This window comes from Lepidochelys olivacea (genome assembly GCF_965140295.1).
Source record: "Lepidochelys olivacea isolate rLepOli2 genome assembly, chromosome: 5".
Lineage (NCBI taxonomy): Eukaryota > Metazoa > Chordata > Testudines > Cheloniidae > Lepidochelys > Lepidochelys olivacea.
This window is the reverse complement of record NC_140415.1, coordinates 125,839,992-125,857,743: the sequence shown is the minus strand read 5'-3', so window position 1 is coordinate 125,857,743 and position 17,752 is coordinate 125,839,992. Positions and strand designations below refer to the sequence as shown.

The following is a 17,752-nucleotide window of genomic DNA, read 5'->3' as shown; positions in this document are numbered from 1 at the left end:
GCCGCTCGCATCACAGCGCGCGGGACGCGTCGGCAGCGGGGCCCGGCCCCCGAGCGCCGCTTCCGCTGCTGCCCGCGCCGCCGGCCGGAAACCGCCCGCGCGCGCCCGGGCCCCGCCCCGCCGGAGGCGGGGCCACCCACGGGCCCCGCCCCTTCCTGTCCCCCCCCCTCGCCATCGCCCCGCCCACGTGCCCCCAGAGCCGGACCCAGCCCGCGCGCGGGATCAGCCCACCCCCGGCACGGGGGAGTCCTGTCTACACACACACTGGAGTGAAGCTGGGGGAGGGGAAGAGGGTGTGAATGGGGTGGGGCTAGGGAGGGAAGTCAGGGATCTTGCCGCGTTACCGCCCCTTTCACCCCTTCTTCATCAATCCCTGAGCACAGCCTGCCGGGGGCGGGGGGGGCGCACCCCCTGCGCGGCTGCCCCCCGCTCCCTGGAAGCTCCGCGCCTGCTGCCGGCTGGGGAGAGGGGCGTGGGGGGCAGGGCGGTACCGGCGGGAAGAGCTGCGGCTCCTTGGGCAGTCCCTGGCTTCCGTGAATTTTGGATCCAGCCGGAGGCGTCTCACGTACAAACCTTTTATCACTAAAATGGGGGGGGGGGTTCAGCTAGGCACCGAGAAAGGAGAAAAGATCACATTTCACACAGTCCAACCATTTTCGAAAAGGGCTTATATTTTTTGACCTCTGTGAGTAAAAGTTGAGTCAAGAACCTTCATGTTACAATTTACTTTAAAATACACAGAAGGCAAGACCATTGCATTTCACAGCTGTGGTTTTGTGTTGGAAACAACTCAAGCAAGAAAATCACATTTCCTAACTACTGGGGAGTGCGTGGATGGAGTTTGTCTATGATCCATTTACGGTAGAGACATTTTAGAAAAGTTGTGAGAACCAGATTGGCTCTGGGCCAGCTCTGGGCACCAGCCAAACAAGCAGGTGTTCGGGGCGGCGCATTTCTAGGGGCGGGATTCCGGCGCCGGCCAGGCCGCCCCTCGAAATGTGCCCCCGGCGCCCCAGCTCCCCTCCGCCTGCTCCCCTGAGCGCGTCGCCGCCACTCCGCTTCTCCCTTCTCCCTCCCAGGCTGGCCGCGCGAAACAGCTGTTTTGCGTGCAGCAAGCGTGGGAGGGAGGGGGGGGGAGAAGCCGAGGGGCAGCGGCGTTAGGGGGAGGTGGTGGTGGTGGAGCGGAGGTGAGCTGGGGCGGGGAACAGTTTCTCTACCCCCCCGTTACTTCCTGCGCTCCCCCCACCCTCGCTCACCTCCACTCCGCCTGCTCCCCTGAACGCCCTGCCTCTCCCTCACCTGAGAGGGAGGGGGGAGAAGTGGAGCAGCGGGGCGTGTTCAGGGGAGCAGGCCGAGCGGAGGTGAGCGAGGATGGGGGGTTGCGGGGGGGGGCACAGGAAGCAATGGGGGGGGGAATGCAGCACACCTGGGGGAGAAGGCGGGGCCGGGGATTTGGAGAAGGGGTTGGGAAGGGGCAGAGCCGGGGAAGGGGCATGAAAAAAAAAGTGGCAGGGAAGGCCAAATTTTTTTTTGCTTGGGTTGGCAAAAATCCTAGAGCCGGCCCTGGACTGGATAGAGGAAAGTTGCAATGTTACCAATCCAAAGTATTCAAAAATCATAGGTCAGGCAGTAAACATAGAAATCAAGAGATTTGACAAAATAAACTGGGGGGGTTCTTTGTCAGGAGGTTTTTAAGCCTTTAGGATGCACATGAGTCATTTTTTCAAGCTTTTCCCTGCAATCATGAGGGCTAGAAACTTTCTTTTTTAAACAATGGATTATGAGATTCTCACCCAAATCACCTCACTCCAGCAGCTAGGGCTGCAAGCAGACCACCACATATCACAAGACCTTTGATAAAACTGCGAGAGTTGGCCACACTGTATCATGCACACAAACGCTTCATTCCTTCACCACTCAGCCCAGCAGCATTAGTCAAGAGAATTTCTTCATCTGAGCATTTGAAGAAAAAAACCAATATTTCACTGTCAGGGACTTTCTACGGGCCGTTATTACTGATACGGTACCGTGACTGAGTAAAAACTTCCCACTGTCACACCTGCATTCCAATGAAGCCAAGCAGAGACTTTCCACTGACACCAGTGGGATGTTTTGGAATGATCGTGCTATTACACCAGCCGCATTATGCCTTCACTGCAGGATCACATAAGAGTAATTAATAGGGCTGAGAAAGCCTTCTCCCAACCCTTATTTATACATTAATCTCTGATAATTAGCAAAAGTGCGATGAGAAATTATTACAGCCCTTCCCTGTCTGACAATGGTACAATACTATACATACAAAAGCTCATCTGGTATTTACTCTGTTACAGATGTGATGACAAAGTTGCTATCAGCTTGTTTATCAATCACTATATGTTACCCAGCAAATTTATCCCAATCTAAACAAGGTTTAAGACAAAAGTTTTGATCTTGCAGCTACTTTAGGAATTAAAAGCGTTATGACACTGGCCCATAGCTGAAAACCCTTTCCAGCTTTTTGCGTGCTGGAGGAAAGTGTAACCCATTTCCCCATCTGATCTCTTCTGGTAACAATCTGCTATTAGCTTGTGCCTTTTATATATTCAGCAACTAGCAACATTAGCCACAGCATTAAGTGCTTGATATGTTTTCACAAAATTGTGGGCAGCATTAGGGAGTTTCTGCCTTTTCCTTGTCCCGAGGTATTCTGCCCATGGTGTAGAATTCTTCGTTTGGACGCAGGTCGGTAAAGTGAGCTATACGATTAGACATGGCAAAAAAGGAGGCAATCATGCCTATGTCCCAGGCATCTTCCCGGTCAAAACCCTGCGCCTCCAGCTTTTGGAAGTGCTCTTCAGTTATGTTATCACTGTGACTGACTGCAAGAGCAAACTCCAGCATTGCCTGCTCCCGATCACTTAGATCAGCCAGTTTCCAATTGACAACAACCTGCAAGAAAGAAAAAAAAGCTACAGAAAAATGTATTCCGCGCCTATAAAACAATGCAGCTGGGTCAAAAACTTAAAAACCTTTCATTCATCAAGGCTATTGTCAAGCTGTCTGGAGTGGCTTACAACTGTGAGTGCCAATCTCAGGTCAGACTGTCAGAAAGCAGGGCAGATACCCCAAATTGATGGTATGTTCTAAAATTAGATTTCACCAAGCCAGTAACAAATGTGCCCTCCTGGTCATTGAACCAGTCTCACTATGGAGTCACAGTCAACTCTCCAGTCTATCTTGCCACCTAGACAAACTGGATTTTGTGATAAAAGGTTATGTAAACCAAAAACCACATTACATTAGGTTACTCCCAATCCCAAAGGATCAGTCACTTACCCCGGATCAATTTGGTACTCTGGATCTCACACCAAAGACAACACTGACAGGCAATTCTCTAGTAAACTAACTAAAGATTTATTAGCTAAGAAAAGAGATCCATTAATGAGAGGTTAAAACAGGTAAAATATGTTAACAGGTGAGTCAAAGTTTGTAATCCAAAATGATAGCAGAGATGTAGTAGTCTGCTAGTTTCCCAAAAGTATTTCAGGGTTACCCAGAATAACTCTGGGATCACTGTCTCCTTGTCCAGAAATTCCACCCTATTAGAATTCAAACTGTCCAGAGATGCAGGATTATTCTTTTGAATCAGTTATTTATAGTTCATGCTCACAAAAGACAATCTGATTAATGTCTTCACCCACAAAGGCCAGTGAATTTCCATTGTTGAATAAAATGGCCCTTGCTTTGAAGGTAGCCCTCTTCTTAATTTACATTGCCAAGGCTCCAATCACATTTGATGGGTAATTTAATTACAGGGATATACACAATGTAAAAGGTAATGGAAGAGTAAACAATCCTTCATTAGTTTTCATGAAGTTTACACATCAAGTACATTCTCATCTTAACGTTAACACACACTTTTGACCTCGGGTTAAGAAGTTACAGGGATATGCATAATGTAATGCAATAAAAATCAACAGGTTATAGATAAGTGAAGACAATACCATTAACATTTCCTTTGAACCAAACCAATACAAGTGAATTGGCCTGTGTTGCGGGGAAGATACACCCTGTCAGCCCCTTAGGGCAATATGGCTTCGCAGCCCAAGTCAACTAAGGCAGACCTGGGCTTCAGGGCAGTAAGGTCTAGTAGCCAAAGTCTAAGTAGCAACCTTTCTTCCCAGGATAGTATGGCGCAATAGCCAGAGTCTATGTAATGGCATTTGGCAGCCCAATTCACCTCCCTGCCCATTGGCAGTGTCCACAGAAGGTCAGATGGGATAGGGGGACCCGGGCCCACCCTTCTCCACCGGGTCCTGACCCAAGGCCCTAGGGAACCAATACCTCGCTGCCCAGTTTCAGTCACCTGCCTCTACCATCCCATTCTCTGGGTTGCATCCTACCCCTTCTTCCAATGCAGGGGGCCCCCGACAGTCGCTGCCTTGCCTCTGTCAGCATCAGTGGTTTGCTGGAGTTTGGTAGAGGCATCAACCTGGCTGGCATCAGCATCTGGTGGATCCAACAGTCTCCCAGCAGAAGCCTTCCGCACATATCTGCTCCCATCGGCAGCCCACCCAGACTAAGCTGCTCCCTCTTACACTGTGCTCAGCTGGGGTGAGGGGGCGTGGCTTCCTCAGCCTATAGCATGGGGTTAATCCCCTCCACCCCAGCACAGGGTAGGTACACCCCGTCACAGTCTGATTACACTACAATATCTTTTGACACTCCTTTAATTTCTATTAGCATCTGAGTGAATTAGCCTGCGGCCCTGTCCTGAACTGGCACCTGGGTAGATGGCTGTTTTGTTTCATGGAAGAACTGAGAGATGTTCACTAGAAAATTTTACCTCCTAGGAGAGAGACAAGTACTGAAAAGACATATGCAATGGCAGCAAAGGAGAAATCAAGGCCAGCATTTTCCCAGACTGGCCACCGATTCTGGGTACCCCAACTTGAGAGACCAGGGGCAGCTGACTGTCAGCTGTGCAGTGTCACAATTCCAGTTGAAGTCCATGGAAGCTGTAGGTTGCTCAGCATATCTGAAAAATCTGGCCTGGCCTAGATCAGGCAGGCCCTCAGCCAGTATCAGATTTTGGGGTAGTGCAATGTGGCTTTGCCCCCTGCCCCTCCATTCTGGCACCAGCTGGAGTTCTGACAGAATGGAGAATTCACCCCTGGTAGCTGGGCTGGTCAATTTCTGTGTGACTGCCCTTGGCTGTTGTGGTAGAGAAGTATCTCTTTTTCTTTCAAATTCAGTGCCTCCCCCTGCATCTGGCAGGCCCTAGATGCACTGGGTCTGTAGCAGTACTGCTGAGCATATGGGAAGAAGGGAAAAGCCACACAGAGGCTATGCAGAGGGGGCCAGACACAGCCAGCACGCTGGAGATCACTGCTTTGTCGCAGGTATCTCCAGAGCAGAGGTGGGAGCAAGTTAGTGATGTTACTGTCCATTTCCTACACAAATCATCTGATGGAAACCCCCACGCAGGGTGGGAAGAGGAAGATTTAGTTTCCTCTGAACCCCTACCAGAGACGCCATGCACCCAGCCTGTTTACCTGGGCTATGCAGAGGTAATCAGGATTTGGTCCTCACAAAGCAATTTTCAGACCTTCCTGCCACTAAAAATATGAGTGCAAATAAAGTGGTGCACTATCAATTTGAGGAGTGCTTCAGTGCTCCTCAGACGTCAAGGATGGATTAAACAGTCCCCACTAAAGCTTTCTACTAAATTCTGCATTAGCTTATTGTGCTGGCTGTTAACAGAGGATAACCCAGTCATGGGCAGAGAAACAAATGGACGAGCTTGGAGAAAGAGAGCTATTGCATTAGGCCCCAATCCTGCAAACTGTTTCACGCAGTCCCAGTGGGGTCCATCTGCATGGAACAGATTGTAGGATTGGAACCTTAGACATCTTCAGCAGTCAGGAAAAGAAGAGACTTTATTTGGATTATATTTTTTCCCCATCTCAAGACAGCCTACAAAGCAGGCACAGAGTATGCCCTTTTGTTCTGATATTTTCATTACTTAGTTTAAAAACAGACAATCCCACTAACCTGATCAGCCAAAGCTGGCTTTTTAGAATATATCCGATGTAAAGCACCGTGTGCAATTACACAGTAGGGACATCTGTTAACAACGCTTGTAGCCACAACAATAAGTTCTTTGTCAGCCTTGCTGAGTCTTCCTATGGGGGAAAAATAAATAATCTAAGGGGGATTTCTTATTGAAGCTTTTCATTTTATTACAAAAAAATACACAAGGATCAATGGTACTGGGAAATAACAGATGCTGTAGAGCAATGGTTCTCAAACCGTTGTCCTGGTGACCTCTTTCACAGAGCAAGTCTCTGAGTGTGACCCCCCTCCTTATAAATTAAAAACACTTTTTTTATATATTTAACACCATTATAAATGCTGGAGGCAAAGTGGGGTTTGGGGTGGAGGCTGGCAGCTCGCGACCCCCCATGTAATAACCTCACGACTCTCTGAGGGGTCCCGACCCCTAGTTTGAGAACCCCTGCTGTAGAGTCAGTAGTCGGCATGTACTGAAGCATGCAAGAAAGTACATAGGAAAGCATACAGAGGGACATCGTGACTACAGGGGTACTGGAACAGTTTGTATAGCGGGGGGCTGAGAGCCATTGAACCAAACTGTAAAGCCTGTTTATGATGGAAACCGCTTCAAGCCAGGGGGTGCTGCCGCACCCCTAGTTCCAGCACCTATGGCTGACCAGTACAGTTATGCCAGTAATTTAATAGATAGAGGGTTGAATCCTGCAGTTCTCACTCAGGCAAAATTCCTATTTAAGTTTTCATGAGATAAAGACTGCACATTTGATCCATAGATAATTAGGGCCCTAACTTTCAAACAAAAGTAATTTTACTCATGTAAGTAGTTAGTGGAGCTGCTAATTAGTCCTATCAACTTCTCACATAAGTAAAAATACTAATGTGCCTAAATGTTTGCAGTATACAGATCCTTAATCAGTACTTTTCTGCGCCTATTTCAGAGTCAAATGATTAATAAGTTTGCATCTTGTTACTTGATTCTTGAAGCCTTAATTTTCAATTGGAATTTTGTTCTTATAAGCAAATGCAATGTTGCAGGCCCTATTCGCCAAGGGGATTGGGGGAGGTTCGCTTTTGTGCAGGAGACAAAATAGAAATAATGAAGTTCTCCTTAAGTTGATGAGCTTGAGATCATGTTTTATAACCATCAGGATGGGCAAGGTCACCTAGACCAAGCTTCCAGAGAGTTTGAATTTCTCAATAATTGTTGGTAGGTGTTTGAATACCCTGAGCAGACTAAAGCCCATCATTCTACAAAGAAGTCCTAGGAATGTGACTTGAGCTGTGATAGAGTTAAGTATAAATCTAGGGATTTACATATGCAACATCAAACACAGTCAGGTTCTCAAGACAAGCCATTGATTTTCGCAGCATTTCATTTTTTTAACTTATGTTTCTTGCCCTTATGGTTGGGAAGACAGCCTTCCCCATGAAAACATATACTATGCTGTGTTCCTGAGCCCACTTCTGCTGCTGCTGCTAGCTTTCCAAGCCTGAGCCAGATGAAATAAAACTCTGGTCAGTTTCATTTTCACTGCTGCTTTCAGAATTCTGTAGGCAGCTGTGACACTGATGAAAATCATGTCAATTTCACATTGCAGGCTTCTGGCTACTGTGCCAAGCAGCAGAGGTAGGTGTGAGGCTACTGGTTTACTTTCTTTTAAACCAGTAGCAGGCAGGCAGGCCTAGGTAAGGCTCTAGGTAGAAGCTCTACAGTGAAACAGAGAAAAGAGAGAACCTTAAGTTCAGTGTTAGAAGAAGGAAACTCTTTTTGTGATTTTTTTTTTTTACAGTAGTCACTGGAGCTGCTGACAGGAGACTTGGGGGTGGAGGGTAGAGAAGAAAGAAAAGGAAAAATCCTTCTAGAATCGAGGGGAGAGGGGCAGGGCTCAAGCTTACTAGGCAGCTACTAGCCAGCCACTTTTGCAAAATATGAAGCCACAAGCAAAGACCAGGGAGAACACCATGGTAGGAGATGCAACGCCCTCTGAAAGGTGTGGTCACACTCCAGAGCATTGCTCTTGTATCTTAGTGACATCCCCTCCTCTGAAGACACAACTCTTCTGCATCTGCCTCTAGCTAACAGGGGGTTGGATTGTTTTTTTCAAGCCAATAGAGGTTAGGTCAAAATTTTCAAGGCGTCTTAAGAGATTCTGACTTTATGGAAATGTCCTCCAAGGTAAAATAAATGAGGGGACCTCTCCCCTATTGAAAATGTGACGCATACAGAAATGTTCCTAATACAATGTTTTCTAAAGATTTCCATGTGATTTGAGCAGTTCTTTATGCACACCACACTTGGTCAAAACAGCTCTTCAGTACTGAAAGAGCCAACGGGCACCTCTATTTTCATTACAGAAACACTCAGAGCATATCCTGCAACCTTACTGCTTCCAGTGACTGTTGCAAAAAGCATATCACATTATTACTGCTCCCACAGGATATGAATAACTTTGCTGGCTTAGAAATCCACAAAGCAGAACACTGAGCAACTGTGCAGCCCTGCTTCGCCTGACAGCTGGTTTTGAACCCAGGACTGTCAGCGCTAAATGCATGAGCCTCAAATATTATTTCAGCTGGAAGAAGCAGCAGACTCAAGCCTCTTATGTGGACCAGCCAGACTTCACTGAGTGTGGATTACCATTGCATGCTGGAGCTTGTTGTCTCTGCTGGCCGTAACTCTCTAGGTAAAGATGAGGCTGGCTGCAGGACATACAGAACTCAGAGCCAAGTGCCACATTTTAGCAACTTTTGACCTACAAAGCTAAAGGCAGTTTCAAGGCGGCTGCATCATTTACCTCTCTCTTTGTTCATGATGGCATTGTAATATGCGAAGAACGCTCTGAACTCCGCAGGCCGATGAGACATCACACTGAACACATTGGGCAAAAATCCACTCTGTTCAAGGAGTAAAGAGAAGAGAAGTCAATGGCTGTAACCTGACTCCAGAGAGCACATGCTACGAAAGCTCAAGGTGGAAAATACATACGATGTGGCTGACTGGCCCTATGTTGGTAGTGATGTAGTTAATGAGGCAGGTATGCTCCACATCGGGGACTGGAGGATTGAGGAAAGCCCATGGACCCAGCTGATCCTGCCCACTACGCCTACAGCCAATGTCAGTCATGGAGTGGGGTGATAAAAGGAGGAGGCCTTGGCCAGCTCAGGGCTGGCCAGGGACGAGTGCAGAGTTCATCTCTTTCAAAGAGGGATGCTAGGTTCCAGCCCAAACTTGAGGCAAACTCCTACCTGGTGGAGGTGACAATGGGGCCTAGGGAGACTGTCAGAAGAAACTGGCAACACAAACCCTGAGTGGAAGGGCAGGGTCCTGCTGAGATCCCTAGCATGACCCTGAGTTTTGAGGTCACAGTTGGCCTTTGTTTTCTTGGACTCTAATACCTTGGAAAGGGTTGGACTGCACTGCACTGGATTGGAGCAAGGGCGTCAGCTGACTGTCAGAGACCCACAGCTGGGTGGGCTGTGCTTTGATGGGCCACAAGGGGGTACTGCTTAGACAGCCCAGTTACAATACACTTTGGCCTATGCCATGTTTTACTGATATAATGACTTCAGTTGGGGCTTCCAGCACTACTGTAATACAAATAACTAATAGCCAGTCAGGTGCACAGAGGCGGAGTTATTGCTGCTGATTCCTCCTGACAGTCAGACCCAGTGGGTCTTGTTAGCTCCAATACAGGGGAATAAAAAGGTACACCATGGGCCTGAGGCAGAAGGAACTTGGGGGAGGGATAGAGGGATATTGCAGGGGAAGACTCTACAAACCACCAGGCTCAACAGAAAGTTGTGATGCCTGGAAAAGAGGAACAAGGCTGGCAGACTCCACAAGGGGCCACTGCCATATAACAGGATCAGGGAGCAGAGATTTTAGCCCAACAGGAAAAAGGTAGGAACTGATGGACCAAAGCTCCCAGGAAAGCCTAACCAAGATCTTCCTCGGTGAGGTTGTTCAGGATGGAGAGAGCAGAGAAGGGGGGCTCAGGGCTAGGAGGCAGCGCAGAGAGGAACAGGGCAGGGAAGCAGGAAATAGTGCCCGGAGGGGGGTTCTGGGGAGTGGGACAGAAAGGAGCAGAAAGACATTCGGGGGAAGAGAAAAAGGAGACAAGGAGCCTGATTCTCCATGGCCTTGCACCTTGTGGTGTTCCTTAGAATACGTACACCCATTTGGATGCAAAAGCATCTCACACGCACTCTCGCTCTTTAGCTTTGGGAAAAGGAGAAAAACAAGCAGCAGAAAAATCTTGCCGGCCTTTTCAATGCATCATCAGTAATGAAAAGAATGTTTCGGATCAGGTTTAACTTCATCCCCTTTTCCCCCAGTAAAACGAACAGGGAAGGTGGGGTAATGGCGCTTGCTGCCCTTTTGAGCTAGAAGCCATTTGGAACCAACAGGGCAAATAATAACCACGCTGAGTTACCCAAGCATTTCCAACAAAGGGCCTGATCCTGTAAGCTGTTCCATGTGGTTGGCCTGCATAGAACTCCAAGGGTGCCGGGGCCTTCCCTAATGCTGATCCAGAAACTGTCTCTTGGTATTAGTGAAACTCAGAGGCTGGGTTGTGTCCTCTGGGAAGAGTTCTTCTCAGCAGACTCTACTTACCTTCATCTCGACTTCTTCCATGAGCTCCACTATATCGTACGGCAGGTCCTTCTGGTTGGGTATTGGATAGCGCCCAGTCGGCCTCCTGGTGCTCCCTGCCTGCGTACTGTATGCATGGCTTATGGCTGCCGTTTGCGCTCTTCCCCACAGACTCCCTGACACAAGGAGAGGCCGAGGCTAAAGAGAGAGAGGGGGAAAGGCTTGTTTAGCCAGCAGGATGGTTATTAGCTCCCTTCTCTGCTTAACTGCTCTGATACTACTTCAGAATTCATGTAAACCACAGGCACTGCTAGATCTCACTTCACCGTGACAACCTACACAACTGACCATTGGGAGACAGCATGGTCTAGTGTGCAGGGCACTGGGCCAAATGACCTGGCTTCTATTCCTGACTCTGCCACTGACCTGCTGCATGCTCTTCAGGGCCTCACTTTGTGCCTCAGTTTCCCCTTCCACCCTAATTCAACTGTAAGCAGCTCAGGGCAAGGACTGTCTCTCAGGATGTGTTTGTAGAGCTCCTAGCACAATGGAGCCCTGATCTCAGCTGGGACCTCCAGGCACTGTTGCAATAATGCTGCAATGACCATGCTGGTGTATTATCTTCACCCTCTCCACTTCTACATGGTATCCTCTTAAAGCCACAAAGCTGTTTCTCAGAACTAATGCAACACAAGCCCATCACTGCAGTACCCTACAAGAAAAAATACATCAAATCAATTAACCAAAATTAATGGTATCAACAAAGGGCTAAACTTACCACTGGTAAAAATGCACCAACCTCTGCTGAATTGCTCTGGGGCATAGGTTTAGCACCTCAGCTTTGGATGCCAGTGCTTGTGGGTTCAAATACTGGTCATACCCTGCCCCTGAGATGTGCATCAACAAAAATCAGTAGAACCATGCCCACTCATGCTTATGACATAGTTAGTGTATGGGCATTTAACTGACGATGAAAAAAACAGCATTATTTCTAGAGGCTTGCTTTATAAATGTTTGTGCAATGAATTGTCCAGAAACACCTCCCTCAGTAAAGAATGATACTAGGGACTCCTGGATTCAGTTTTTTTAACAAAATCCATCCTAATTCTAAGTACTGTAAAGCGGCACCACCATCCAAAGTACAATCAATTGCTGAAACCTGAGCAATTCCTACCCCACTGGCATGGGTTTAGTTAACTGGATCACATCCCTTACTTCAGAACTCTGCTGTCATTGGGTTAGCCTAATATGCTTAGCTGTTATGTAGCACTCTTCATCTGTACATCTGAAAGTGTTTTACACAGGAAGGTCAGTATCAGTTCCCCATTCTACGAATGGGGAAACTGAAGCACGGGGTGGAAGGAAACTTGGCTAAGGTCAGATAGTAAGTCAGTAGCAGAGCTGGGAATAGAATTTAGGTCCCCCGACTCTTACCACCAAACATCATTTACTCTGTTCCTTCTTTCTCCCAGAAAGGTGTAATAATCCACACATACCCTGCAGCCTAGAACTTCACATATTACCATCCCAGAACTCAGAATCACTTGTGGAAATGCATTGGCTGTCATCTTACTGCCACTTTTAAATGGAAATTGTACTGCTTAGATTGTAAGCACCAGGGATCTCTTTGTTCGCTGTTTGTACCGCACCTAGCACAATGCAGTCCTGGTCTATGAGTGAGCTGCTTAGACACTGCAGTACAAATTATTGTTATTAATCAGGGAAAGAAGTCTGTCCGAATTTCTTGAAATGGTAACACAGCTATCTCCGGCAGCCAGATCCTGATGTGCAGTTAGAAACCATGCTGTAAAGTGATTTTAAAAGATACTGCAGTATATGTAAATCACAAAGTATCTAAGAAAAACTATTCTAACAATGACAGGATTCAGAGTAACAGCCGTGTTAAATAAATTGGTTAGTCTCTAAGGTGCCACAAGTACTCCTTTTCTTTTTATTCTAACAATATCTGCAGTAGTATCATTGTTAGACAAATACCGTAGTCAACCAAACATGAGTATTATCACCAAGTCCAACTGCACATATATTAAAAAAATGGAATAAGCACATCTGAGGCAATAAAAATAATAAGATTTATGGGTCTAATTGCTCATTCTAAAAGGAAAATTCAAAAATTTGAAGAGATGAAAATCTAAGAAACATCCTTGACTTGTCCTGAGTGAAAGGAAGTAACAGTTAGTAAAATAAACGTGCCCTTTGTTCACCAGATTTTTGTATTCTTCTGGTGAGGGAAAAAGCAAACAAGTAAGAGAGAGAATTGCTATCTGAACAAGTTGTGTAATTCTCTAAAGGTATGGGGTTTTTTTTAAATCACTTAAATAAATCTGTAACTGAACTTGCCTTCAACCATTTCACCTTACAGAATAAAGCCAAACTAAACCATGTGAGTTACTGGGCCCAGGCTTGTAAACTTGGACACTGGTGATGGGGACACTACAGCCGTTTTAACAGTGGAGGTGCTGAAGGCAGAAACCACGTATTTGGGCTGCTATTACTATTTCAAGCCAGGAGTGCAGCAACACCCCCCCATACCGCTAGTTCCAGCACCGATGACCAGTGACAAAAAGACAAAAGTTTTGCTGACGCAAGTGGCGGTGTGAAACCCCCCCATTTACATTAATTCTGATGGAGAAACTGGATTCACTTAACATCGTTTCGCTTAAAGTAGCATTTTTCAGGAATGTTAAGTGAGGAGTTACTGTAATATCCCTGCCATATTGGAAAGGGTAAGAAACTGAATGGAAAATAAAGCATAAATTGAACAAAGTCCTTTAAAATCTAAATTTCTCATGGTGTCGGACAATATGCCTGTCTTGTGTTAGTCCAACGTGCTCATCTCAGTCTCAGGCAGTGTCTGCCAGCCAGCAGCTGTGGGCCCCCTGCTCCCATCCCGCAGGAGCAGGAAGAGGCTTGGGGCGGGGGGAAGCTGCACAGTAGCTAAATGGGATTTCAAGTAGGGGCAGGTGGGTGAAGGAGGGAGCAAGCCTGGCACAAAGTTGATGGGCTCTTTCTGCTCCCTCCTTCCCACTGCCCTCTGATGAACACTATCAGCTGCTCCCACCTTCCTCACCCCTCCGCTGCTGAAGTCCCTGGAGGGGAGGGGGTTACTGGAGGCACGGGAGGAGTAGGGAGCTGAATTGGGGGGGGCACCATGGCATCGGGGTAGTATTAATTGTTGGAAGTTGGGCAGCATTAACTGAATTTGGTGCCACCACACATAGGCCTCAAATGACTCAAATGTGTCATTGTGTGTCATGCTATAATCAACACACTTAGTGGTGAGCTGGAGCTGGTTCACACTGGTTCGCGAGAACCGGTTGTTCAATTTAGAAGCCCTTTTAGAACCGGCTGTTCCATGAGGGACAACCGGTTCTAAAAGGGCTTCTAAATTTAACAACCGGCCAAAAGTGGCACCTTAGGCACTGACTGAAAACTTCGGTAGCTCCTCACCCCACCCCCGGCCCCAGCTGACCTCCGCTCCGCCTCCTCCCCTGAACACGCCGTCCCACCCTGCTCCTCCGCCCCCTCCAGGCTTCCCGCGAATCAGCTGTTCACACGGGAAGCCGGGGCGGGCTGAGAAGCACGTGGCGGCTTCGCACTCAGGCCCAGGGAGGCAGAGGTGAGCTGGGGCGGGGGGCGGGCGCAGGGAGGGCCGCCCGCGCCGCAGCAGGTAACCCGGGGGGGGGGGGCAGGGGAACCGCCCCCCGCCCCAGCTCACCTCCACCACCCTAGGCCTGAACGGGAAGCCACCACCCGCTTCTCAGCCCGCCCCGGCTTCCTGCCGAACAGCTGATTCGCGGGAAGCGGGGGGCGGGAGCGCAGAGAAGCAGGGCAGGGCGGTGAGTTCAGGGGAGGAGGTGGAGCGGAGGTGAGGTGAGCTGGGGCTGGGCGGGGAGCTGCCGGTGAGGGCTCTGCACCCACAAAATTTCCCTGTGGGTGCTCCAGCCCTGGCGCACCCATGGCGTCTGCCTAAGGCGCCACTTTTGATGTGATCAGTGGGGGGAGCAGCCGCTCCCCCTGCTCCCCCCCAGCTACGCTCCCCCGCCCCTAGGAGCCAGAGGGACCTGCCGGATGCTTCCTGGGAGCTGCCCCAGGTAAGCACCGCCAGAACTCCCCACCTCGCCCCCTGGCAGGTGCCTCTGGCTCTTAGAGGCGGGCTGGGCACCCACTACGGTGGCCCACGAGACCCTCCTGCCCGGTTCTGGGGGCAGTCAGGGGACAGGGGAGGGGGTTGGATGGGGAAGGAGTCCCGGGGGGGGGCTGGGGTGGGCAACGACCCCCTCATGGAGTGAGAAGGGAACTGGTTGTTAAGATTTTGGCAGCTCATCGCTGCTTAGAATGGTATTAAGTATACTACCTGGCGTTAGCAGTTTTTCCTACCGACTAAATCAAATCCACTGGTGGTGTGGCATGGAGCCCACCGCGCATGCAATTAGCCTGGCACTGATTGCAAGAGACCTTGCCCGCACACTGTACCTTGGCCCAGTTGGAAGATGCGTGTTCCAGTGAGCCTGAGGGCTAGGCCAGCAGGAGGCTGAACTCCTGGTAGAGCCGTTCCTGCTGGCCAGGTCAAAGGATGGGGACTAGCCAAACAGCCCACTGCTTTGCCAGCGTGGTGGGGCTGAGCAATAGCCCAGCCCTGCCTTGCAAAGAAGTGAAGTTACGGAAACCCAGCAAAGCAGCCATTCCAGCAAACAGTGGGGCACGCAGGGCTAGGGTCTTGCTTGTACCCTCAACGATGCCTGACTCTGGCAGCTGGGGAAAGATTCCCATTCCCAGACGCAGATTGCAAGAGCGGTTTATTTGAGTCACACCGTGAAGACAGTTTCAGAGTAACAGCCGTGTTAGTCTGTATTCGCAAAAAGAAAAGGAGGACTTGTGGCACCTTAGAGACTAACCAATTTATTTGAGCATGAGCTTTCGTGAGCTACAGCTCACTTCATCGGATGCATGTCGTGGAAACTGTAGCAGACTTTATATATACACAGAGAATATGAAACAATACCTCCTCCCACCCCACTGTCCTGCTGGTAATAGCTTATCTAAAGTGATCATCAGGTGGGCCATTTCCAGCACAAATCCAGGTTTTCTCACCCTCCACCCCCCACACAAATTCACTCTCCTGCCGGTGATAGCCCATCCAAAGTGACAACTCTTTACACAATGTGCATGAGGTGGGGGGATGTGAGAAAACCTGGATATGTGCAGGAAATAGCCCAACTTGATTGTCATGCACATTGTGTAAAGAGTTGTCACTTTGGATGGGCTATCACCAGCAGGAGAGTGAATTTGTGTGGGGAGGTGGAGGGTGAGAAAACCTGGATTTGTGCTGGAAATGGCCCACCTGATGATCACTTTAGATAAGCTATTACCAGCAGGACAGTGGGGTGGGAGGAGGTATTGTTTCATATTCTCTGTGTATATATAAAGTCTGCTGCAGTTTCCACGATATGCATCTGAGGAAGTGAGCTGTAGCTCACAAAAGCTCATGCTCTAATAAATTGGTTAGTCTCTAAGGTGCCACAAGTCCTCCTTTTCTTTTTACCGTGAAGATGAAATCCTTAAAAACAGCTGTATACACCACAACTCTGAGCAGTGCGCAATGCCCGAAGGCACAGGTGCCCCACAGCTGTGGGTCACACTGGCTCTCAGGGAACTGCAGACTGCTGACCAAAGGCCCAGAGCACACCCTGTGAAGTCTGAGGCCCTGGTAGCATCGTAGGACTGGAAGGGACCTCGACAGGCCATCTAGTTCTGTTTCCTGCACTCATGGCAGGACGAAGCGTCGACCATCCCTGTCCGGTGTTGTGCCAGCCGCTAAAGGCTGGATGCATACGGCAGCCCCAAGCGGGTCTGGGGGGTGGGTCTGGCCCCGTGGGGCGGAGGGGATCCGGCAGCGGGAGGGGAATCCAGCCCCATGGGGCAGAGGGGATCCAGCAGCGGGAGGAGGAGGGGGGGGTCTGGCCTCGCGGGGCGGAGGGGATCCGGCAGCGGGAGGGGGGGGGGGGATCTGGCCTCGCGGGGCAGAGGGGATCCGGCAGCGGGAGGGGGGGGTCGGGCCCCGCGGGCGGAGGGGATCCGGCAGCGGGAGGGGGGGGTCGGGCCCCGCGGGGAGGGGGGGATCCGGCAGCGGGAGGGGGGGGTCGGGCCCCGCGGGGAGGGGGGGATCCGGCAGCGGGAGGGGGGGGTCGGGCAGCGGGAGAGGGGGGGTCGGGCCCCGCGGGGCGGAGGGGATCCGGCAGCGGGAGGAGTGGGGGGGCGGGGGGGATCCGGCAGCGGGAGAGGGGGGGATCCGGCAGCGGGAGAGGGGGGATGCGGCCCCGCGGGGAGACCGGGCCTGCGGCGGAGCCGGGGAGACCCGGCTCCAGCCCCCCGCGGGCCCCGGCCGCGACCAGCGCAGCGCCGCGGGCCCCCGGGCCCGGCTCCCCGGCTCGGGCCGGGCAAGGCGGGTGCCCGGGGCCGCACTCACCGAGGCGCGGCGCGGCAGCAGCAGGCGCAGGAGCGGCCCCTTCATGGCGCGGGCGGGCGGGAAGTGCCCGGGCTGCCGGCAGCGGCGCTGGGCGGCGGGGGCCGGCCCGGCCTGCCCTGCCGCGCCCGGGGGGTGTGACAGCGCCGCACACAGGAGGCCCGTGTCTTCACCGCGCTGCACGGAGGGGGGAAACTGAGGCACGGAGACTTGCCTGCCGTCAGTCACCCAGAGCCAGGAGTAGTCCCCCAGGGTGCCCAGCCCAAGGACAAGGGACTCTTCTTGCCCTGCTTTTCCTGGCTGGAGCCACAGGACGAGGGGCTAGTCGTAGCTGGGTCCCAAGGTGGCTGGCAGGATCTCCAAGCACCCTGGAAACTCTGCAGAAGAAATCAGTGAGTGGTAAACGGCCCTGCCCGGGGCAGGGTGAATGAATCGGGGCTTTAGTCTCATGGAGTTTAAGGCCAGAGGGGATCACTAGATCATCTAATCTGACCCCTCTGCCCATATATCACAGGCCACCAACACCACCCGGCACCACACACTAAACCCAACAACGGAAGTGAGACCAAAGGCAATGAGAGCCCCAGGAGGCTATTACCTGTCACAGGCAGAGAAGAGGA

The 17,752-nt window shown here is 50.5% G+C and overlaps 1 protein-coding gene across 1 annotated transcript; it reads right to left on the bottom strand.

Moving 5' to 3' along the window:
* Positions 1-651: 651 nt before the first annotated feature.
* Positions 652-17,445, bottom strand: LOC311520941 (uncharacterized protein). Its single transcript, XM_084628915.1, has 5 exons — positions 17,136-17,445; positions 10,670-10,846; positions 8,850-8,949; positions 6,037-6,167; positions 652-2,931 (listed from the first exon to the last, which is right to left on the bottom strand). Exons 1-5 carry the CDS (start codon positions 17,178-17,180, stop codon positions 2,653-2,655), a joined length of 732 nt encoding a protein of 243 aa, XP_084485041.1. The 5' UTR covers positions 17,181-17,445; the 3' UTR covers positions 652-2,652.
* Positions 17,446-17,752: the final 307 nt, after the last annotated feature.